This window comes from Helicoverpa zea, chromosome 3, assembly GCF_022581195.2.
Source record: "Helicoverpa zea isolate HzStark_Cry1AcR chromosome 3, ilHelZeax1.1, whole genome shotgun sequence".
Taxonomy (NCBI): Eukaryota; Metazoa; Arthropoda; class Insecta; order Lepidoptera; family Noctuidae; genus Helicoverpa; species Helicoverpa zea.
The window spans coordinates 13,566,983-13,592,147 of record NC_061454.1 but is presented as its reverse complement, the minus strand read 5'-3'; the positions used below and the strand labels follow the sequence as shown (position 1 = coordinate 13,592,147).

Sequence of the window (25,165 nt, the reverse complement as noted above, 5' to 3'; positions counted from 1 at the left end):
TATTTATTTAATAAAATTGAACTGAGAAGAGAGAGCGGGTACAAAACAGTTTAAATCTATTTCTTCATTGAGAATTGCAAGTAGTCGGCTATTGCAACTCTTTCTTGATTATTTTTTTATCCGAGGAGAGACGCACTGTCACAATCTTACGCTCTGCCTATATAAGAATAGACGTCCAATTAAATAGCTATAAAATAAAATGTGCTGTAATGGTTGTCCTTGGTTTCATCCGCTTCTTCAAGGAACTACTACGCCTTCCCTGACGAAACAACCCGGACTTCCACTTTAATCAGCTATGAAATCGTCACAGCTATGCTTAATTTCTACAATATTATTGAAGATAAATAATGAGTTATTTTCCTCATTCTTTTTAATATTTAAATTAGGTAAGTAGGTACAAATATGATTTCGTCTACGTGATTTCAACTTCCGGTTCTAATCAATTCCAAAATATCACAAAAATCGGTCAGTAAGTTACATTTATTTTAAGTATGAACTAGTATAGAAGCAACTCAGTATGGCTAGCTGGTACACATACAGATATTATTATCTAACCGAAGCGATAAACTACAAATCTAATTCGCGGAGTCACCTTACGATACGTAAATAAGCTACAATGTTGACTCTGATACCACTTGTGCTTTCATAACAGGTGTAAAACATTATAAGCAACGATTTTTAGCTGCAGATAATATATAACATTGTATAAGGCAAATTATACACGTATAATTAATGAATATAGTTGTTATTTGTAATTTAAATAAAAGAAAACTGCCTCAAGCACTTTAATGCTGTCGAGTAAGTATGAATAGAACAAGAATATCAAAAAAATATGTAAAGGTCCAATCATAGGTCCTTGGGGAAAACCTCTATGTGATAATTACTTAGATAAGCCAAAGCAAGCTTCGCACAAATAGGTACCTACGTAGCTTACATATAAATAAGCATCAGGGCATCTCTACTCGTTATTTTTATTATTTTCATTTCCACGATGAGTGCATGAAAATATTACACTTTATAAAACGTATCATTTGCTTCGTCGAAAACCAAAGGTTGCCTCGGTCACTTAACTTATTCCGGTTTATTTGCGGACCGACAGATTTTATGGTTTTTAGTGCATAATCTGACCAGTCGACCATTAAATGATTCGTAAAATCAAAAGTATCTGAAACCGGTCACCGTGCCGGCGACATCTGAACTCAAACGAACCCGAGTGATTTATGCTATGCACGGAAAAAACGAAACCTCTTTCGGAACCATTATGCGATAAAACTGACGTAATATGTGTACATGTAAGTACATAAGTAAAATTGTGCCACGAATTACGATTCCTTTCTTTAGAGACAGCGAGGGTTAAAAACTGCTTCATGTAATAAACACGTGCCAGCTACAAGTTTGTTGGATAATAACCTGCAGTTTAAGTGGGCAATTTAAGAACTATGGGGCTATTAGGACAGTGCCTATTTACCTAATGTTAGGAGCAATGGAAGCATGGTAGCTATACAATTTTCCTCGTGATGTCGACTAGGAGTCTAGGGGTAATTTTTCAGCCAGTCCTCAAACAGTTACTTCATAGTCTATAATCTAATAGGGGTAGGTAAGTAAGTTGTTAATCACTAGACAACGTTGGAGAAAAATGCATCACAGGTAACGGATCAGGCGTATCTTCCCATGAGCAGTTTTCGCTTAACACTTCCCCAGCCTCATCTTGCTAATGGACAGGAGATATGTGATTGCAGGCAGCAATGAATTTTGATATCAATTTTATCATACTTACCAAAAATAATTTTGATTCGAACTACTCTATTACTACTAGAAATAGTAATCATAATTTATGAATGAATCACGATAACTACGCACAATATTCTTTGTTTAGAAAAGCAGTAGCTAAATAAATCAAACGATTAGCGTCGCGTACCGTCAAGTCACGTCACGTCATAAACAACGCTTCCGAAACAAATCGCAATTATAACCGAAATATTTCTACGCGAAATAAATTTGTATTTTACAGAATTTGTTAGTTTCGCGTACAATTGCCAAACAGTTTCATTTCTTCGGCCCCCCGTGCTTGCCAGCGGCTGCAAGTTATAAAGCGCGGAGAAAGCACAGCGGTCGAACAGTCTCGCGAGTCCCGTCCCGCCATTGTTGCGTTTCGTCCGTTTCGCGCCCTTTTTGACGTGTAGTCATTTTAGTGTTGCAAATTATTGCGGATATAATTTTTATAAGTGATTTACAATGGAAATGAGGTAAATATTTTTTTATTATTTAAAAATATTTTATAGATGCGGAACACAAAATTACCCATAGAGTGAGGAAAAGCTTGTTGACATTACCTAACCGCATTGGAAATAATAAATCAAAACTTAAGTTAATATTGTTATAAGCTACCAAGAAAATCAAACCCATAAACAGCTTTAGTACGTCTTAGTTAAGCTATTACAAACAAACAATGTGTCTATCAACAAATCATCATGTGACATACCTAATTTCTATGTAATCACGAGAAATCGCCCGCTTTCTAGTCTCATTGGCAGTAAGTGCTGAGCTGAATGTTTTGTACCCACTCGAACCTACATGGTTAGCGTAATTTCTATAAACCATTATTACTGTCTCGTGATACAACACAGTGACTTGTAATTATTGCGTAGGTACGCAGACAGTGGATAACTGAGATTGCTTTCAAATTGAAACAAAATATTGAATGGGCAATGTTTGTTACAAATACTAAATGAGTTTAATTGTCTCTACTATAAAATTACAAAATATTTGTTGTTTGTAACACAACATGATTGCGGATTTTATGATTGTGATATCTTTTATTCGATTTGCTGAAAGTAAAATCATTAATGTAGCTAACTCCATCAAGTCTAACTACTCTTGCTTGACGGTAGTCTCTCGAACGTTGCGCCACTGTCCACAACGCTAGCATTTTTTATAATGCACTTTCTAATTATTTCTATGTTATCCTTTCGTTCAAAGGTGAATGAATTAATCTAAATTATAGGTATTATGTCTCACATAATAGGTAGGTATATTATGTTATGTAAATACACTCTATGTTTACCGGTTCGAGAAAAGATCATCCAACGGAATTAATTAGCACATGAAAACAAAACCAAAAATAATAATACCATTAGTTTAGCTTGTCACTTTCGTGAATCGAAGAAATATATGAATAAGATCAAATAAATTAAATTTCTACCTAAGGTAAAAATGACACCGATACGAGCAATAAGAACCAAATAAAAATTCACATGAACATACAAAATACATTTAGCTGTATTTTAGGGCTTATAAATCATTGACCCCTGTCCAGGCACAAAAAAAAGATTTGAGACTTATATCTTATGCATTGTGTTGCAAGCATACAAGCTAAACCTTTTTATCAAAAGAAAAATAAAAGAACCTGCCCGAAATGCAAATTGGAGAAAAGGGATCAGATATAAAATGACTTGGCAACATTTTATCAAAGCCGACATTTTATTGCAAAATTATGGGCGATATCAGATTTGGATACTTTATGGATAATTTGGAATTGCCATTCAAATGTTTAGAATGCATTTTTGCAGAGGAACCGCGATACCTACTTATCTCGCTTTATTTATGTTATGCAAGAGCTGTCACGAGCCTCCGTGACTTTGTCTGTGGTCTTGTGGCCGTCCACTTTACTTCCACAGGATTCTTCAAGGATTTAAATAATTACTGTTATTGGATAAACTACCTATATAATTAGATATTCTTTGCGGTTTTTAAACCAAGAAAATATTTTTACATAATATGAAAACTGTTATTAGAGCAAGGTCACCAAAACAAGTAGTGTAGCAATAATCTGACGATACTATATTTGAATAGTTGACCGTTGCTAATACATCTTATTATGTTTTCAATAAACTTTGTAGGTCAGCCATTGATCGCAAGATCAAGTTCTGTGAAAGATCTATTTAATTATTATTAAATATTTAAATTATCTTGTAACACAATTGCATCAAAGATTTTTTATTTATTTTTCGCAATGTGCATAGCATAGCAAAATAAGCAAATTAGCGGGAAAATGTTACGAAAAGTCATAGATACGGTGACATTTGTAATGTTTTTCTAAATGCAATTTACTAAGGAGTTTGTAAACAAAAAATCTATGAATAATTAAATGTTTAAACTTGCGATATTTTTAACAAGCCAGGTGCTTCAAAAACCTTGATTTATTGAGATCGTGAAGCAAAGATGATATCTAATGCTCAATTAGTGTTTTATAAGTTTTAATTAATCAATAAAGGATTTGTTTTACAACTTGTATGACTAAAATATAACATAATTGGACCATAACTTGTTTAATGAGTCGCGTCAAGTTAGTCGTGGCTAACTAATTGCATTTTCCAATTAATTTGAAGCCTAATTGCCGTAACTAATATTTTAATATGAAGGCAGAAACATGCCTAATTACAGAATATTATACAAAATCAATCTCCAATACTATAGAGCCATATATTTATTTACCTATATTTTAAGCGACACAGAAGTAACTATTAGTATTAATTGCCTACCTAACAAAGTTTCTGACATCACAAACAAACCTTTTGACACTAAAGTTCAAACAGTCGCATAATCGTATCCAATTTGTAACTCAGAACAAAAACTACGCAGAAATAGTTCAGAGCGCAATTTGTATTTACAAGTCAATAGCTTGTCTATGTAATGTTTTCAATGAAGAAAGCGTTTGCGTAACCCCTCGTAAGCTAACAAGTTCAGCTTTGCATGTGTTTCGTATTCTGAACCGCGCTTTGTGAAGGAGGTTGCTCACTGAACAAGCGGTAATTCGGTGCAATCTTTACAGTGGATTGCAAAAGTTTCATCTGCTTAGAATTTTCTAACTTACCTCCTCAACCCATTTTCTAAGTATGAAAAATGGGGATGAAGAGAAAACATATTTGGTCCTACTACAAAAACTTAAACATGTGTCAAACACGTGTCTAAAAAAAGTGTGGCTGCAAAATGGACCTTGTTAAACTGACGTTTAAAAGTTTTTGTGGTAAGACGGATTATGTTCTAACTAAAACTAGGAGCCCTATTTTTGGCTCTATCTCATTGCCTAATCAGGAATGCAGTGCTTTGAGTGGTTTAGTGTTTTCGTGCAAAGGACGTGAAGCATAAAGATGGTCTATCGTATAATCTGCTGGAATGTTGATCAAGTTCATAGTGCCGAACTTAGAAGGTTTTCCACTTGTGTGTAACAACTTATTTGAGTGCTAAGATTGTCATCAAGATCCAGGATAGTCTTAGGTTATTCAATTTTATTAGAGCGGGATATGGGGCGACAACATTCTCGATAGTTTGATTTGCAATTAAAGATTAGTAGTTCATTTTACGCTCAGAAGAACCAGTAATTTTCGTTAACCATGTTTAAAGTTTTGTAATAGAAAAGTTTAACGTATTCATATCATGAGCACGGCCCTTAACCACCTCAAGTATGTGGGCCACGTTCAACCATTGTCTGCAAGTAGTTTGCATACGTTTAGTTATAATCTCATCTTAATGGCTCGTCGGAATAAAACAATTTGTAACCACTTTGTTACTTCTAGCAAATGAATCAGTTACAAAGTTCAAATGGGAGCTTTGATTGCGAGACTTTTTCTTAATCAATCATTTAGGAAAAACCGGAAAAGTCGTTTTTCACGCAAGACGGGTATGGTAGGAATCTAATCTTAATATGTAGATTCAGCTGAATCCATTTTGCTTGAGTTTCCTTCCTGCCTCCCACAATGACTGGCTTAATATTTCCTCAATGAAGACAGCCGAGACAGCCGGTTTAACTTGCTTTTCTCAGAACACCGTAGTCTCGGCGAAACGAAAAGTAAGATAGATCGTAAAAGAACCCATTAACGGTTGACCCGTTCAGTAATTACATAGATAGGTACAGATACTAAAGTTATCCAACACCAATAAATCTGTCTATTTAGCAAGAAGCGCAACATGGTTGATCACCAGTTAGACATACCTTCATGCTTACCTTATTGACCAATTCCACGGTCGTTTATACCAAAGACCATTTGATTTACTTTGCCATCGACAATGAGATGTCGTGAGGATATTGTGCGTAGTTCCTCTAAAGATAAACGATTAAGTGATGTTACACAACTTGAATCGAGATGCTGCTCGTATCGATAAGCTGATGAAATCGATCCGATGCGGACCATTTGTGGTTAATTGAATAGCTTTTGTAGATGCAAATAAGTTTAGGTTTAAAGAGGTGATGTTTATCTCTTGAATGTTGCGGTTATGCATTTAATTATGGGGTTTAGAAGCCATCATTCATCATCATCATCATCATCAGCCTATCGCAGTGCACTGCTGGACATAGGCCTCTCCAAGCCAGCATTAAGTAGTACCTATTAATTTCTTAAACTGTGTGATTACTTATAATCAGCAGTTTTCAAACGAAGTAGATATTTCAACTTTTGTTTTGTCAGAAATCTTCCTTAATCAATTTTACATCAAACTATTCCTTGATAATCAAATAAACAAAGCCATGAGGTCAATTCTCAGCGCCATCATTCATTTACGGAACTCCTCAGTCTAGCTTACTGAGTTAATTTTTATCGGCAGCATCTAGACTGGTCTGGCTACTCTCAGTGTTGTAAATCCCAATGGTTTTCATTTTCACACAGAACGGCTCGTTGCGTAACGTTGTCTCACTGGCGCGGGCGACGCGACGGTGACGCGAGACGCGACTCCATTTTATACGGCCCATGAACATTGTATTAAGTTTGTATTACGTGAAATATGTATACTTAGTACACGTATTACATATTTTATTAAATAAACACGTAATTTTGAACGTTGGTGGTAATTAGGAAGATGGTTTCTGTGTCAGCATGGTTTGGTGTTAAATTATGTAATTTTGTTTTATCTGCTTGAAAATTACAGTCATGGAGTTTACGCCGGTGTTCTATAAATATTAATTATGTGTAAAATGCTACTAAACATACTCAAATAAGTGCAGAACTTCTATTGTCAAAATGTGGTCCCAACATTGTTCCTTGGGGAATCACTGTAAATGTTATCTTTAAAGAATCATCCATATAATTGATATTGTTCATACATATTTGGTAATACTAGCCTAAAACGAGAGTTCAGGCTATTCATACTGCTGAGTCTAAAGACAGGAGTGTTTCTCACATTCATTTATGCATCAAACCGTCTTGTCCAGTAATTCAAATGCTTTGGCCCAATACTAAACTTTACTTAGACCTACCAGTGCAAATAAGCATTGTTTCATTTAGGTACAAATTATACACTTTGATTTATCCTCTGCCATTGAAATATACGCATAACTTTCATTTTTATAACGATTATCGTACACTCTGATAGTGGTGTAATTTGTAATTATTGTAGACTTCCTAACGTGCGTGCACTTGCGTGCAATCCCTAATCGTTTACTTCTAACGTAATATTAAAACGTCTGGATAATAATTCATTAAACTTACAGCAATAAATGGCGATGTCGGAGTTGTCGTAAAACTAAGTATTATCATTAACTTAAAATAATATTAAATCAGTGTTTTCGCGAGATTTTCCAATTTTCCTCTTTAGTACTAGGCAGGATGTAACCGTCACGTTTGTTTACATGCTTTCTATACTTAAAATTAACCTTCAATTAAAAGATAATGAGAAGGAAATAGGATGAGAAACTAGCAAATGAATAGGCGGGAAACCGTTCGGAAGTTCGTTCCGAAAATAATAAAACCATCCAAAATCGAGGAAACGGATTCTTGAAGCGGCGACACGCGAGCCGAAGTCGTAATTATAATGAGAAAACATTCAAATGAGCTGCCTTGAAGTTTCTCATTAATCTAAGGACGATCTAGACAGGTAGCACAACATTCTTGGTTCTTACAGACAGTTGAAGAGCTCTCAGGCATCCACAAGATATGTTTGAATTCTGATGAGGCAACTAGGAACATTATTAGTAGATGTCGCTGATAAACTGACAAACAATTAAAGCCTATTATTGAATAGAACTATGGGAAAAAGTTGCCAATTGACACCGTTATTTGCTGCAGACCGGCACGCGTAGTTAATGTAACAAAGCGTGTAACTACTCCATGTGTGAAATTGTTTTTTTAATGTGTAGCTTGATCAGGCAAATACCTATATGCCTGGGCTGCCAGATACTTGTTCGTTAGTTAATCAGAGTTTTTAGCTCTTAATGTAGTCCAGGATTTTATTTATTTCTTGGATTGCCAACAGAAGCTACACAATTAGGTACATTAGTTGGTATGCCATAGGCTTAAATCTAATCATGTAAAGACGGTTTTTGAACTCTCAAGATGTTTCTTATAACTTGGTACTTTTAGGATAATATGTAGTTCAATCCCATTGTAACTGGCTTTCAAAATTCTGTTAGGCTGTAACTGCACAGCTATCATGCGTCTGTATTGTACTAACATATAGCAATGCATGTTAACCCTGGCACTGGTCATCAGCACACTCGTGACGACACTGACACACATGTCACTGAACAGGTTCAACTAGATCTTCATCTATGTCATCTGTCGTAATGTTCACGATACGATTGTGACTATTCAATTAATTGCCTATGAAGCAGATTGATTGCTCATTATGCAAGTGTTGCGTTATATGGTACTATGCAATGGGAATGTCACTATGATGGTGAACATGGGCTGGTGTGATGACAGGGCTTTTTACGAGAACAGGTGTTAGGTAAATGTTGACCAGATTATGGAATCGAACAACAATCAAAGCTGATGAGCCTTACAAATGTCAACGTAGACTCTTGACTGTAAGTAGCAGTTATTTTGAAAGTTGTTACAAAAACCCCTTTCATTGATGAGTGCATTTGTTTTTATTTCAAAATGGCATTAATGTAACCATTATTGTGCGTTGTACCGGAAAAACAGTTATTGAGGATCATTATAGAGAAAATATTAGTTTTGCAACATTTCGTAAGCACCTTACCAAGCTTTATTATAATTGTCGGCGTTTTCTTCTACTGTTTTATTTACATCATCGAATTGTTACCTTGCAGTGTCTTTAGCTAAAGGTAAGGTGATTAAATCGCACGCATGTTATAGATGGATATTGAGAAATTCCATAAATCGTACGATATTGAGGGCAGCCGGTGAAATGCTAATGTGCCAGCGAGTTTTCCTGAGCCAATCTGGTGTTACGTCACCTCAGGCCACTTCAGATCACTGCAGAGGAGACTGCATTCCTGTTACTGCATTTAATGTTGATTCATGACTTCAAAACTGTTTATACCCAAGACTTAGTAATACAGAGTTCAGGATTTTGGAAGAAATTCAGTAGGTTTGTAGTGGTTTGGTAATTAACGTATTAATCATCTGCTTCGACGTTCTTATGTCGTTAAATGCTTATAAACTTTCTTAGGTAACACTGCTCAAGAATTAGTCTACATCAAACTGTAGCAATAACTAAGTACGTAGTGGTATGCAAAATAATTAGCCCCCACTTAAATCTCACGCTTGTAACACGTGCAATAGGCGGCAATTATGTTAATATTATGCCTACATCAACAAAGTAAATGTTAACATAGGTTAGGGCTGTCAATCTTATCGCCGCTGTGTTTCGCAGCTTTTCTCATGCCTCATTCTTCAAGATATAGGTTGCCACTGTGAGTATCTTTGCCCTATAGTTCTTACTCTAAACTTCGGAAGTTGAGAATCAATGCAGCACAAATAATGTCCCTTTCCATATTTCATCTTCACTTCAGATTTTACTCCAGACTCTTTTTCAAAACGTACACATATTTTTTCTGTGCTCAGACTGAAAGTCGTTTTAAATTAGGGCAACATGACTAGGATATTCTTGGTCCATTCAATCCTTTTGACCAGTGAGTTATTCACAAATATGAAAAGAGGTGTCCCTTTAACAACATCTCGAAACCCATTGACTATATAGACGCATTTAAACTGACTGACAACCTTAATACCCCAAACCACACGTGCAGTGACCAGTCCACTCATAGGTGCGCCCGCGCATTCAACTCGTAGTAAATAGATCACACGAGTCGTTGATCTTGCGCACATATGTTGCGTACATCTGTAGCGGTACCAATGTAAGTATGTCGTGTTTATATTCTATCGTGTCGCATGCGTCGAGATTAATTTGATTAATTGACCTCTGAGACACGAGATTTAGATCTGAGTTTGTTGCATAATTTGCTAATTGGTTCACGGATTTAATAGTTGCCATTATGACAGTTACTGCAGGTACCTAGGTACATATATTATGTAGGTTTACCCCTATAATTTTAGTTCGTAGATCTTAGAGGCTGCTTCTTACATCTTTTTCTTTATAAGTTTAACTTCTTTAATATCATCTTCTTTAGTTCCTAAATGTAAAGCTAAATGTGTATCGGACTAATTTCGCAAGAAAACGAAGATATTTCTGACGTAACAGTCCCGTATCCGAATAACGACTGCACAAAATTCGCAGTTTCGCATATAACTGCGAATACTTAATTAAATTAGATAATACTACTTGAGTCCAGCTACCGGAACACATAAAGAATCTAGATGTAATGACAACTAATTCACATAATCACATTAGAATCTTCTTACATAGTTTTACACGACGTTCTTAGGCTGGGGTCACACTGGTGGTAGTGACGAACCAGTAAATTGATTTGTTTTTAATCATATTTTTATTACTCACTACTTTATATAGATCACAGAGAGTCATAAAATATTGGTGATATTTGGTATTTAAAATTAACATCTGTTATAACATCAGCCAGTTGGTAAATGGTTATAAATTGTTATTAGTATGTAACATGACATGTCAAAAGTATCAATTTCAATAGTTTTTTTTGCGAATGTAGTGTGGTTGATGTGGTTTATTTTCGTTGAAATTATGCACTTTAATTTGCATAAAGAAATTAGTGTTGTCAAACTACTTTCCTTCCGTTTAACAAACTTAATGTGATATACATGCATATTAATGATATATTTTGATAGCTTCGTTAGAATTTAAATGAGCAAAATATTTGTTTGATATATGAATATTAAATATCTATAAATAGCTGTTTATTTCCGAACCATTCTATTATGAATTTGTAATTCACAATCGATGAAGTATTTACTTTTTGGATAGCCCTGTAAGAAAAACACAACGCTTTCAAAAGTGGAACCAGCACGATGTGTGTCTCTTTTCCTAGACCTTATATCATAATCAAAGAAACATGTCGATATGATTTATTGAATTCTCTAGGCTTGTCCTACTCTAGATCACGCACGTCTCTAATCTCATTTCCGTGTAAACTGCCAGCATTTCTTCTGTCAGCAAATAAGTGTTAACCAAGGAGTCTATTACACAATAGAAAGTGAAATCTGTACACAATATGATATCAACACGCGATGCGAATGACGCGCTTCTGTTTAATCAACGTAATCGTGGGGAGTGACGGAGCTTATTTTTAAGTTCTGCGGCAGTACCTATATTGAAGATATATTACCAGTCTTTTGTACAATAGCTATGCAAAATTGTCAGTTAGAATCCTATCCGTGTAAGAGTTTTATTAAAATATAGGAAGGTCAATGAAACTTTTTGGTCACACAATATCTGTGCTGCTTTCATCCAGCCAGCTTCAGAGCCACTAAGTGCTTATTTTTCTAGTAAATAAATTCTGGACTTCTGCACAATCGGTGTACGAAAATGTCACGTCAGTGTATTTATTTACATGCTTGAAGTAGGTATATAGCCCCATATACCTAAAATTGCTATCGTGAAATCTAACACCAGCGTTTACCTCCAAAGTTCATGTGTTCTGTTGTACTTAAGTATCTATCTAATCTAAGCCTTCCAGTTAGTAAATAAAGCAGGTCAGCAATATATGTTTTGCCAATGTAATGCCTTCTTAGACGTATTTTACACAGCTGCGAGCAATTTATAAAATTAAGTGTCCATGCTTAATGAAGTAGGTAAGCTTATGTTAACTATGTAATAAAGGTTAACTTCTTAAAGAGCAATGAACTGTTTATTTGTTCCAAATTAATCGTAATTAAAAGCCTCTGACATAATATCTACTGAACTCTGTCGGTTACACATCACGTTGACGAGTTAAACGAGTTTCGTTCATTACACAAGTGTGTACACACCTTAAAAACAAGAAACTTCTTTGTGTTGCAACTTTGTAACACTTATTTCCGTAAGATATTAATAAAACTGCGAATTTATGTTACGAAACGCAAAAATCGCATAATTTTTGTTTGTTAGTGTTCATTTTCAGCACTAATTATGTTATTCGGGTATTAAAGCAACTTGCATACTTAGACTATAGAAATTAATAAGTAGGTATGTAATATAACTAGTAAGGTTATCTTGTTATAGCCAGGTTACCGGTCATAGCACTTAGGTAAGAACTCTGTTTAAATGCCATAGGCTTCGTCTTTTAGAAGCAATGATATGATGCTGCGTCTGAGTAGATACGTACATCCTCTCAGATACTACCTCATTTAGCTCTTAGTAAAAATACATTATCAAAAAAAAATTGTTAAAAAAACTTATGGGTTTTAAAAAAGAACAAACTTGAATCGGTAATACCACGGCATGGTATTACAAACTTCCAAATAGACCAAACAATTTAAATGACTCAATCGTGATCAATCCACTTAAAATTGTTCCAAAAACGCAAAATATTTGCATAACGGTCGAAAGATATTTGTAAAAAATACAAAAATAGATCATTGTCACGAAATGTAATTAAAAGTGACGAAACGGATCCGTGGAGCGTTGCGTTATACTTGACAATGAAACTGAAGGCACGATATGCGCGCGCGCAGCCTTCCGAACTATACCGAAGATAGGGTTGCCAGTTGCGTAGAATATTAGCCGATTCTTATAAAATAAACTATTGGTTTTGCTTACAGTTATGACGACACATAAAGTTTAAAGTATTTTTATAGTCTTTGCTTGTATGTAAGTACATAAAAAAACATTTATCACGGATTGAAAGTTTCATGCATAACAGACATAACAGAGAAATGATAAAATGACGAAGCAATATTTGCTAGTAAAAAAACATAATTTATTTGGATTATGCGGCAAAAGCCTGATAAATCAGCATAATCTTTTTTGACTTAGCAAATATTTTCTATAATGCGTTATATAACTCATTGTATTATGTAATAGATAGCAAAATAACACAGTCACATTGTTACCGCTTTATTGCGATTTCCATCCCACCATATCGCATCGGGCCGGAAGAACTTTTGACTTAAGAACTGCCAAAATTAACCCTTAAGAACTGCCAAAGTTAAATCTACAAATTATAACTAGAATTGACAGTTGGGTGATAATCTTATCATACCTAGTAGGGGAGGACCTAGTGCCGACTATGCTATTATTTAGTTCATGACAGCCCTGAACAAATCTGAAAACAATGTAATCCAAGCGTGCGCCCGCGCTTTAGAAAAGCTTAGCCAAGCTCTGACCTTCGATGGACGGATACGAGTGATAGTGATACATTAGTTCACGAGTTCGTTCACTATAACAATAGCTAGACTGTGGTGTGACAACATTATTATATCGTGTAAATTAGACTTGACCATGTTGAATGAGATCACGAATAGAGTAACAGGCTGTAATATGACTGGAAATAATTTTTCATCCCACCACCTCGGAAAGAGTAGTTTTACCCTTTGATATCTGAGCGCAAAAGCCGTTTTTATCCTCTAGAGCGGCAAAGTGATTTGAATTTAGAACATTACACATCGTGACAATCTTGATAAGACTTTTCAAACAAATACATATTAAACAAATAAAATACTGCTTAAAATAATTATTCAACTAATTAAGTGATTTTTATTATTGTTTTTATATAGATTTTTAACCTCGTTTCATTTTTAAGCTGAGTTTTCAAATAAATGAACTTTAATAGGTCCTTCTTTTTAAATTGATACTCATATGTGCGCGCCATTTTGTTTTTTTTTGCATTTAGAAATTTCCTCGATGAGGTGGGATGAAAAGTTACGTGTTGCACTCGAGTGCAAAGATTTTTCACCTTGTGCTCTTTTGATTCCCTCGCTATCGCTCAGGATTCTAATTATTAAAACACTCGCTACGCTCGTGTTTCAATTTTAGAATCCTTCGCTTGCTCAGTCATCAAAATTGAGCCCGCGGTTAAAAAGCAACTTTGCACTCTTGTATAACAAATAACTATTAAAATGACGTTCTGACACAAGACCTTTTTGAGAAACATTCGGTCACTGGATTAAAACGCAAGATAAAAGGCAAACTGCAAAGCGATCGATGTTATTATAAGTAAAAATCGTTAGAGAAATTCTGAAATTCATGATGAAATAAGATTCATGATGAAAGAATGAAAGAAGTAAATAAGAATCACTTAAGCCTGCAGAATATGTTGCAGAACAAAGGAAAGAGAAATAACAGATAACCTGGATTGCCTGTGTTCATTCACCTACTCAAATAGATCTCAGTGGCGTGCACTTGGAGAGGCCTATGTCCAGCAGTGGACTGCGATAGGCTGATGATGATGATGATGATGATTCACCTACTCATCAAACTTACTACATCGCCAGATTGAAGTAGACGAAGTTCATTATTTATAATGTACCACACTAAGTACGGCAGTGGCTATGTACAGGTTTTGAATGAGTTGGTTACATGGAGGAGAACCGGCAAGAGTTTCCCCAAATGAGTCACCCATAAGATTGCGCACACACAGGTGTATTAGCCAAATCTCGTCACGGACGAAATGGCAAGCATTACCATTGTTAGACCAACACCTATTGCGACCACTCGACCAATGGTCCACGAGAGTCAACGCAAGCTTCCATTTCACGATTCGATGGTTCTGCTCTTGGAGCATTCAACCAACAGGAGACGCCACTGCGGTACCTCTCCTGATAAACTACTGCTGCTACTGGTCATTCTCCAATGTTTGTACGTAAAGTCCATGCTAGTGTTTGACAATTTTTCCGTGTGCGTGCGTAACGAAGCGATCGAAAGTACCTACATAAGTGAGCTATCATTGTTTGTTTGTTGCTTAGGCTTACCGCGGGGTGTGTAGAAGGCTTTTTCGCATATTTTGTGCTTATGACGGCTCCAGTTGGTTAAATAATCGAAGGTTCTAGTGGAGAAAGCAGCTGGCATTTGTGTGTTGTTGACGTAGGTACAAAAGACGTTTTTCTGGTCTATTTATTCTGTAACAGTTTTTCGGAATTGAAACGGTCTGCTGGTCTGACGAATTCGATGACAGGCAGATTTAATATGTAGTTCTGATTTGGTTTGTTACGTTAACAATCGGCGTAATGTTAGCAAGTTAAGGCTTTTGTATGAGGTTAAAAACTTAGGAACGTGCCTTCATTGTTGCCATGTCTTGAATAACATTTGACTGTTACCAAACTTGTGGTTATTGGACACCTGTATCCCTTGACATATAGAGATTGATAGGCAATAAAATATATCTCTTAATTATTACTTAATCACGTTAGAGACATAACATGCTAGACAACTGATCATAACCGCGTATTTTCCTGTTCTACAATTTGGCAAGATCATAAAATTTCATCAATCCTACGCAATATAAAGACACTAATTGGTAAAAAATATTTCAGCAAACAATTCATTTAGTAATCGCAAAAATTAAAAGCTTGAATGTGGAAATTATTACATTTTGTTTTATTCCTATTTTTGACTGAAATTAATATTGTGAAAGGAACGCAAAACTGACCATTGACTATGCCGTCGTTAGGTTTCAGTAGCAACTCATAGATTGAAGTGCAGAGCTATATATTTACCAGAAGGGACAGCTTACCTTAATAAATGATATCAGTGTCTTTTAGTACCTCTGTATGTACCTTGCTACACCTGTCAGGGTGGCAAAAACAATAGCAGTAAAGAACATAGGTGCAATACCTTCTTACGTGGGCTAAACGCGGAAACGGCCAGTGCTCAAATAGCCATTATCCATTTAAAGAAAAATAAAACAAAAGAATTTGTTATAAGTACGTAATATTGCGAATAAAAGGTCAAGATCTTATTGTTAAATGCGAAAGTTCGTACCAGCTGTAAGTGCTTCCTTATGATCAATATTGGCAAACAGCAATTGTAATAAAATGTTTATTAAGAATTATGTCAGTAGTGTTACAGCTTATTGGCTAGCTTAATCCTTATTGCTTTATTTTGATACGTCAAGCTGTGAATTATATTTGTTGCGAATTAGAAACACATGATAGCATGTTTCGAAGGAATTGGATAGGAACACGTGGGCATATGACCACGTGACACGTGGGGCCACTATAAACATGTGGATATTAATCTTGTGTCCCTACAATCTGATCTTCTTCATCTCTGAATCTGATTTCCAAAACATTTGGGCCCTAACTAAGGGTCGGCTAAAGCGCAAAAGTTACGCTGGGTAACTCTAAAGAATTTACCTCGTTATTTCATAATGAACTGACATATTGAAATACACGCACCGATATGGATCATTGATTTATTCATATCCTTATTTGGCAGGTTTTACACACGATTACGGAGGTCTATCGGGAAAACGTGAATATCTAAGATCATTGAGCCCAGCATTCAATTAGTTGCTAGATTAATGATTTCCGTTATTGATACGTGGCTTGGTAATTCAAAAAAATGTGCGAAACTACTTATTTAAGAAATGTTCTTTTGAGTACCTAGTAGCTTGCAGTTTTTATACGCGGATCAAAGGGCTACTCTCAAAGTTCAAAGATTTTCCAGTGAATTGTCAAACCTTTGTAACCATAATTTGTTACTTCATAAACCAATCAATAGCTTACATGCGTCTATATATGTATGTATATACCTAAATAGGTACTATTGATTCATACCTCACCTCGTAAAGAAATAGCACTAAAACATATGACAACAACAAGCTTCGTTATATAACTTTATATCCTACCAGTGTATTGACGAAAAGTATAAATTTTAGCACTGCACAGCTTTCGTCACATTAATTACATGAGTAAATGGCGAGGAACCACACCCAAAGGTTACGCCAGCGTAATGCAACATTTAACTTAAAGTATAAGCCATAACTGACGATATGTTGACGACCTACTAAAAGGTTCGGACTTTACGTTCCTTGTATGGTTAACAACGATTCTTTTTCCGGGCCTGCTATGACCAGAAACTCTCATTTTGGGCAACTTATGCAACGTAGAATATGACCGGCTTACATTAACCTGAACTGGATGAGATTGCTTGATCAGTTTATGTTTTTCATGGATATTTTATATCGTTGCAATACAAGATTTAATATACTGGACAACTTTCTGAGTTAAGCAAATAAAATGTATATTGATCTTTGGTTTTAAAGAAATGTTTTAGAAAGTGCCAACTTCCGATTTTTGCTGCTAATCGCAGGAAATATCACACATGCTACAAATACTCAACATGTCTCAACCCAAGTTCACACATAAATTACTTAATCACAAGCTGTAGACCTTTGCTGGAATTTCTTAGAAATGTGAACAACTTAGGACCGCATTCTGTCAGTACCATAATTGCGTTCGCGTTGGATTATTATCTTGTCACTGACTCGCTAAAATCTTCCGTAAATTGGAGCGTATACCCAATCGAGGTCTTTGTGGTCGCTTACACCTGCTTGACCATTTAGTGTGATACGTGGCTTGGTAATTCAAAAAAATGTGCGAAACTACTTATTTAAGAAATGTTCTTTTGAGTACCTAGTAGCTTGCAGTTTTTATACGCGGATCAAAGGGCTACTCTCAAAGTTCAAAGATTTTCCAGTGAATTGTCAAACCTTTGTAACCATAATTTGTTACTTCATAAACCAATCAATAGCTTACATGCGTCTATATATGTATGTATATACCTAAATAGGTACTATTGATTCATACCTCACCTCGTAAAGAAATAGCACTAAAACATATGACAACAACAAGCTTCGTTATATAACTTTATATCCTACCAGTGTATTGACGAAAAGTATAAATTTTAGCACTGCACAGCTTTCGTCACATTAATTACATGAGTAAATGGCGAGGAACCACACCCAAAGGTTACGCCAGCGTAATGCAACATTTAACTTAAAGTATAAGCCATAACTGACGATATGTTGACGACCTACTAAAAGGTTCGGACTTTACGTTCCTTGTATGGTTAACAACGATTCTTTTTCCGGGCCTGCTATGACCAGAAACTCTCATTTTGGGCAACTTATGCAACGTAGAATATGACCGGCTTACATTAACCTGAACTGGATGAGATTGCTTGATCAGTTTATGTTTTTCATGGATATTTTATATCGTTGCAATACAAGATTTAACACATTCACTGCGGCAGCGTTAAATCTAAACTTTCTACTAGTGCGATACGAGACAAATGCTGCCCGTATCTATATTTCCTGATATGCGTTACGGCTTCTATTTTGCCGTACCAGAACCTGACTTTCAAAGCCTATACAGACGTGGAAACCACCTATATCAATGGTTTTTATCAACAAATCGATAGACTATATCCTTGTATACACCTAGCTGCAGTCGCCCCGGGTTCTCTGTTATACTTTGAAAGATACAGAGATTTTTCAAAATCTTTCATTCGCGGCAATATATATGCCGTACAGCGTAGAAGTGAAAAAATGCTAGGGATGGGGTTTACTTCTGGAATGATAGTCGATGGTTTAAAAATATTTTTTATTGTAGATAAAATATTCATATTTATCAGTGTTATATTATTATATAAATCAACATAATTATGTAACCTAATTATATAATATGTATAAATATGTATTTATATTCTACCACAATCACACTATAGCGCCACCTAGTCCCAAATACATATAATGCATAGTATAGTTAGAAAATACACCCAGACCAAGACAACTAGACAAAGAATGTTTGATTTGTGTGGGAATCTAACCCACAACCACTACGCCAACAGACAAATTTTAAAAAAACTAAAAACTATTAAAGGACGTGTATGAAACTTAGTAAGTAGGTAGTTATTCCACTGAATTATTTTCACACTTGACATCTTTGGCATCAAGATGATGATTTCCCCTCTCTCTCTCTACTCAAATCCAGTTTTTTATGTGAACGTCTCATTGTAGCAGAACCGCGTAATATTTTTCACAAAAAATATTGTTACGTCTTGCTTACGGCCAGCACTAGCGCACACTGAACCGCCGCGCGGACGCATGCAGTGTGGTGCGGGGTTGGGGGGGTACGGCAAGATATTCGCCGTACCGCACTGAATGAAAATAATTATTTTACTGTGCGTTACGGCAACTATTTTGCCGTATATTGTTAGTGTACAATATTATTATATTAAAAGCAACAATATTGAAAATATCACTATCTCATTCCTACGCGCAAGGGAACTTAGATAAATCGCCCCCGCACAGTACGCAAAACAAGGACAACGAGCTACCGCACTGGCTGAGAGTCAAATACGGCCAAATACTTGCCGTAACGCAGTGAATGTGTTAATATACTGGACAACTTTCTGAGTTAAGCAAATAAAATGTATATTGATCTTTGGTTTTAAAGAAATGTTTTAGAAAGTGCCAACTTCCGATTTTTGCTGCTAATCGCAGGAAATATCACACATGCTACAAATACTCAACATGTCTCAACCCAAGTTCACACATAAATTACTTAATCACAAGCTGTAGACCTTTGCTGGAATTTCTTAGAAATGTGAACAACTTAGGACCGCATTCTGTCAGTACCATAATTGCGTTCGCGTTGGATTATTATCTTGTCACTGACTCGCTAAAATCTTCCGTAAATTGGAGCGTATACCCAATCGAGGTCTTTGTGGTCGCTTACACCTGCTTGACCATTTAGTGTGCGAACCAGTTCCGCTGTCATCGAATTAAATCGCGTATTACATAACTGCCCTGCGCCTGAGCAACTGCAGCGTCCATTTTGGAGAAATTGCCACCATTACGTAACGAAAATCCGATCTTACCGTACATGCTTTACACTTATTTCAGAGATTTATAAAGTTAACGTCGAACGAAAGTGAAATTTAATTCAATTCTCTTCCGACATGTGCTCGCTGTGGCTAATAGTGATATGGATACAGGAACTAACGATGTACGAACATTAATTGAATCACAAGCAACTAGAATGAGCTTGCAAATCAATGAAAGTTGCTGCCGTTGGAAAGTATTCATGTGTGATTAGCAACAATATTATTGACTGCTAGTTATTTCAAATCTTCAATATAGTCTCACCTTTCGTAGACAGGAATAACAATAACATTCCACAGTTATTCATAAGACACAATGTATTGTTCCAGGTGGAGATATTTGTTGACGTTGCTACTGCTCGGCGTGGCGTTCGCAGCAGAAGACGATGACAGCATACCCGATGCTGGAGTTGACGACAGTGATGAACTAGCTTTAGATCAAGAGGTAAGCATCGAAAATCTCGAAGCTCTATTTATAAGATGTATTAATTCCTTCTTAAGGCACCATAGGCAGGAGTGAAGAGTGGGCGTTTTGGGGGCTGTCTTTTGTTTTTGAGGTCCGACGAAAAATTCCTTCAGTGTTAGAAAGATAGTCCTTTTGACGATGAAGGCTATAGGCTACTTTTATCCGGGTTAGTCTTTTATTTTATTCTTCGTCTGCTTTCACAACATGTGTTTGTTACCTATAGCCTTTCATGAACTGTTAATAAGCTTCTTAATAGTTTTCGTTTATATAGTGAATGTCTTCCGTCAGTCCAATTCTGAGATATGAATCGGCAACACTATCAACATATAATTAACAGCTGAAGGTAGCTATATCTTTCGATCAATCGGTTAACAGCTCACTTGCGGATTTCGGAGTCACGACTTAGCCTTGCGTCTGTCGCTTTCTTTATCTAGATCAAAATGAGATTGGACTAAATGCACCTAAATGAACGACTCACGAGGTACACATTGAGAACATATCTTTGCTAATTTAATAACTGAAAGGATGTCTGTGCCCAGCAGTGGGGTAATTGTGTTAGTGATGGATAGCCCATTTGTCGGGGAAGAGTATAGGCTACTTTTGATCCAGGTGCATAGGAGAAGGTAGTTCCCAAAGTAGTTCGGGTAAAACTGGGCACAGAAGCTAGTTGTGATACTCTTTTTTTGTGTGTTGCGAAATGATTTCAATTTCTTTTGCATGGTTCAGACACTCGCCATTAAAGTGATGGATGACGGTAATGAGACGATATCATGCGGTTGCATTATTGCATATACAATGTGGTTCAGTGCACTATCTATTGATTTGTGCATAAAATCTTTTTAAATAGTGTTGCTTAATAATTTAATATTTTTATCATATGAGTTGCATAGTTTCTAAATCTTAAATGAATAATAAAATAATTTTGTAATTATTCGTCTAAAATTACAAAACATTAAAAGTAGGTCTATGTAAGTAGATCACGAGAACATTATTTCTAAAACACAACAGAAGGCTATCTTTGCTAATAAATAAATGAAAAACATTTCGTAAAGTCGTCGTTCGCATTTTAACATCGTAATGAAATTAATGAGTTTATTGAATTGTAGAAGGCTTTTAGTGTTAAAATGCTCCAAACGACCTTTAAAAGCACTGTTCATAAAATAAAACTTGATAATAATAACAAAAGCAAAACGGCTGTTAACAAAAACTAAACCAAATTGGTTTTCCCGCCAAAAGCCACGAGTCGTGACCGAATTCGAAATTCGAATGTTACAATATAGCCGTGTTACACGATGCAATTTTTCTAACGCTGTTCAGTGTCAACGTCCGCATAGCAAGGCCGTTGAGAGTGAAAGTCGAAAGCTGCTCTTTACTTTTTTTTCTTCTTTTTTTCTACATTTTCCAAACAATGTCGTCGTATGCCTAAGACGCCATTTTCTCGATTTTGGCGAGAAAGTTTTTAAATCCATTTTTTATCGCTACCTTATCGTTCCGGAAATGAATATGAGGTAGCCTAATGATGTATTCTAATCGCTGTCTATTTTGCGTAATCGCGTGAGAAATATGCAAACATCCTATTATAATGTATTCGTTTGAATTCGTTTAGACACACGAGCCAGATTGCATGCAAATATCAGGAAACACGCGCTTTGTTTTAAAGCTGATTTCATACAGACATATCAAAGTTTTTATCAACAAACAATCGAAGTCCAGACATTTAATAAATTGTAATTTGTGTCCGTACCTCCGTTCTGTTCTTGGACCTATCTCGTAATTTACGATACCTAATATACATACTTACGTTAATTTACTACCTACTCTAGTTTATTTACATTTACTACACTCTAATACTTACGTCTTACACGTTTTGTAAACTTATAATTAGTTCTGTAACAAAACAATTTAGCTCCCAATCAATAAATAACAGATTACGTCGCCCAAAGCAATGAACAGCAATTTCAAATGCAACCGCTACAATTAAATTATTAAGTCGAACTCATTAACGAGTAAAAGTCCTCTCTCCCGGATCTGGTAACATGTAACAGTGATATAATACCTGATAGCACACGCCGTCGTCTCGCACGATTGCACGCTTATATACCTCACATTACCTTTTTTTACCAACAACATTACAATTGTTGTAAGTCTGCAACGAATTTTGCACGCGTCGCCAACAATTGAAACTGTTTAATACAAATTATACACCGGTAATTGCGTAAATTATGTAATTTTGCCGTTGCTGCTTCACTTACTTCCAGTTTTTTATTCAATGGTATGCAATAAAAAACTAATTATGTGCGAGTTTAATTGGCCGGAAAAATTAGCTGCTAATGCGTGTACACGTGTGAATTTATTGTCTCTAGACAGCTTTTGTTTTTAATGTTTATTATGTAGGAACATGTAAGTGTCATAATTTGTTAGATAGGAATAGGAAGGGGCCAAGTATTGAGTCTAGGGGCATTCCTGACTTATGAATCCGTACCGTACAATTATAATCATTCAATGGCAGTGATAACGATTTCATTTACTCTTTCTTTCCCACGAAATATATATCTCCTTTGTGCGATGATATAACTTAGTCGATATTTTTTACTTACAACTAAAACCATAACCCCTTCTTTTCCAGGAGTCGCGCAACCTAAGGCCACGAGCATACACGCCCACAGCCTACAACGCGTTACCCAGCGGGTTCCGACCGACGCCCTCACTCGCAGAGCTGGCGGGCTACCAGAGACAACAGGAGCAACAAGAAGAGCAGCAATACGTGCTGCAGCCTAGACCCACTCAGCAGCAGTATGTTGACGAACCTAGGCAGCCGCAGCGCGCTCCTCATAGGAAGGTAACTACGAACAGACATCAAACTACCCAAATCTGTAAATTTTCCCAGTCAAAATTGAACCTTAACCTTATACTATAACTAGATATACAGATTGTAATAGCTTGTTATGCTGGCATCTTTGCATACTAGCTTAAAATTTAGCATAAACCCTAATGAACTGATCATTGACTCAGACATTATACCTACAGACTTTTGTATGCACCGATTTGTTTCGCAGACAACATTCTATAGAAGTCTGTGTGAAGTTGGTATCGTTTTTACCCACCACTATTAAACATAACACACGAAACATAGTCAAATTAGATGAAAACTAAAACCCCGTCTTTGAAATTCAGGACCAACGCCCCGCAAAACTTCAGCAACGTCCAGTCCAGGACGTTGAGGAGGAGTTGGAAGAAGAAGAGAAGGAGGAACCAGACCGCCTCTCCCAACTGCTGCAGCAGTCCAAGTTCAACTGCGTGAACAAACAGACTGGGTACTACGCCGACGAGGAACTCAACTGCGAGGTCTTCCATTACTGCCAGGATAATGTCAAGCACTCCTGGGTCTGCCCCGACGGATTCTCATTCCACCAGGTAAGTTATCAAGAGAGCAACATCTTAAAAGCCTTATATTTTAGCCGACTTAAAAAAAAATTTAGTTGAAGTTAAGAAAAAGGACTTTTTAAAAATCAGATTTATTTCGTATTTCGGTAAATGCATAATTTGGAAATGCTACCAGCACCGTCTAGAATTAATCATACTGTGTTTCTAAACTCTGCCTTAAAGTACCCTACTAAATTCTACAAAACGAATTGACATCAATAAATTTTCCATTTCAGGTCCACCTGATTTGCATGCCACCAACACACGACAACATCTGCCAGAAGTCGTCGAAGTACCACTTCGTGAACGAGTACCTGTACAGGCCGGTCAATGAGGAGGAGGTCCAGAGGAAGCCCAACGTGTCCCTCAAGTACTCCGACAGGTACTACCCCGCTGAGGTCTACAGGGACGACAGATACGAACAGGAAGAGGAAGAAGAGGTAATACGCCTAAAGTACAAGATATTTATTCGAAAGTAAAATTGATATTGGTCATGTTGTTATGAATATCTATAAAGCAGTTCAATGAGATGTGATTGAGTGTTTCTTGATTATATTTTTTTTGCTTCGTGTATGGATTAAAACTCATTTTGGGCAAGCAAGCCTTCGAATTTCCTAAACTGACTGTAATGTATTGTGTCAGGAGGAGCAGCCCAGGAGACCGCCTCCGGCGCAACTGCAGCAGCGGCCGGCACAACGTGCTCAGCCGGCGCCGCAGGTGTTCCGCTCTGCCGAGGAGGTGAACATCCCGCTAGTCCAGAGGCGCCCCCAACGTCCCTACGACTTCGACTTCTAAACCACCTCACTTATTAGACGCCAACCCTTGGCAGTAAGCTCCAGATCTAATTTGCCAATTTTTTATAATCTATTGGATTAGCCATTTCTATTCAGTGGCTCTTGACTATTCTGTTGAGTAGATTTTGTATACATACTTAGATTTTATGTCATCCTAAAAATCTATGTCGATTTTTTGATTGATGACGAAAACACCTGTAATATTCATGTCATAATATTTTTGTAAAGTTGCAAGCATTTAATGGCTCATAAATTGTAGTGATACTCTTGTTAAGAGCCACTGAAATAAACTTAAGTTAGAACAAACTGGCGTAGACACTCGTGAGGTACTATCGTTTCACTCACTCTCCAATCGACTCTTGATTGTTATTGTACCATCACAACTGTATAATTTAAGGTTAAGTTTTAATTAAAACTTATTTATGTTTCTGTACAATAAGTCACAAATTAGTTGTAAGCTAGTCTCTGCGTAAACAAGATAAGAGAAATAAAAAAAAATGAAAATTCGAATTAT

General features: G+C 36.2%; 1 protein-coding gene across 1 annotated transcript; it reads left to right on the top strand.

Annotated features, from left to right (window-relative positions):
- Positions 1 to 2,141: 2,141 nt before the first annotated feature.
- Positions 2,142 to 25,161, top strand: LOC124646304 (adenylate cyclase, terminal-differentiation specific-like). The gene is made up of 6 exons (XM_047186425.1): positions 2,142 to 2,246; positions 20,299 to 20,413; positions 23,061 to 23,273; positions 23,609 to 23,848; positions 24,094 to 24,297; positions 24,500 to 25,161. Exons 1-6 carry the CDS (start codon positions 2,236 to 2,238, stop codon positions 24,650 to 24,652), a joined length of 936 nt encoding a protein of 311 aa, XP_047042381.1. The 5' UTR covers positions 2,142 to 2,235; the 3' UTR covers positions 24,653 to 25,161.
- The last annotated feature ends 4 nt before the right edge of the window (positions 25,162 to 25,165 follow it).

Excerpts from the sequence above, each read along its gene's own strand:
- LOC124646304 (XM_047186425.1), top strand. Across the intron at positions 23,849-24,093 it reads ACGGATTCTCATTCCACCAG|GTCCACCTGATTTGCATGCC; the intron begins GTAAGTTATCAA and ends TTTCCATTTCAG. Across the intron at positions 24,298-24,499 it reads AACAGGAAGAGGAAGAAGAG|GAGGAGCAGCCCAGGAGACC; the intron begins GTAATACGCCTA and ends GTATTGTGTCAG.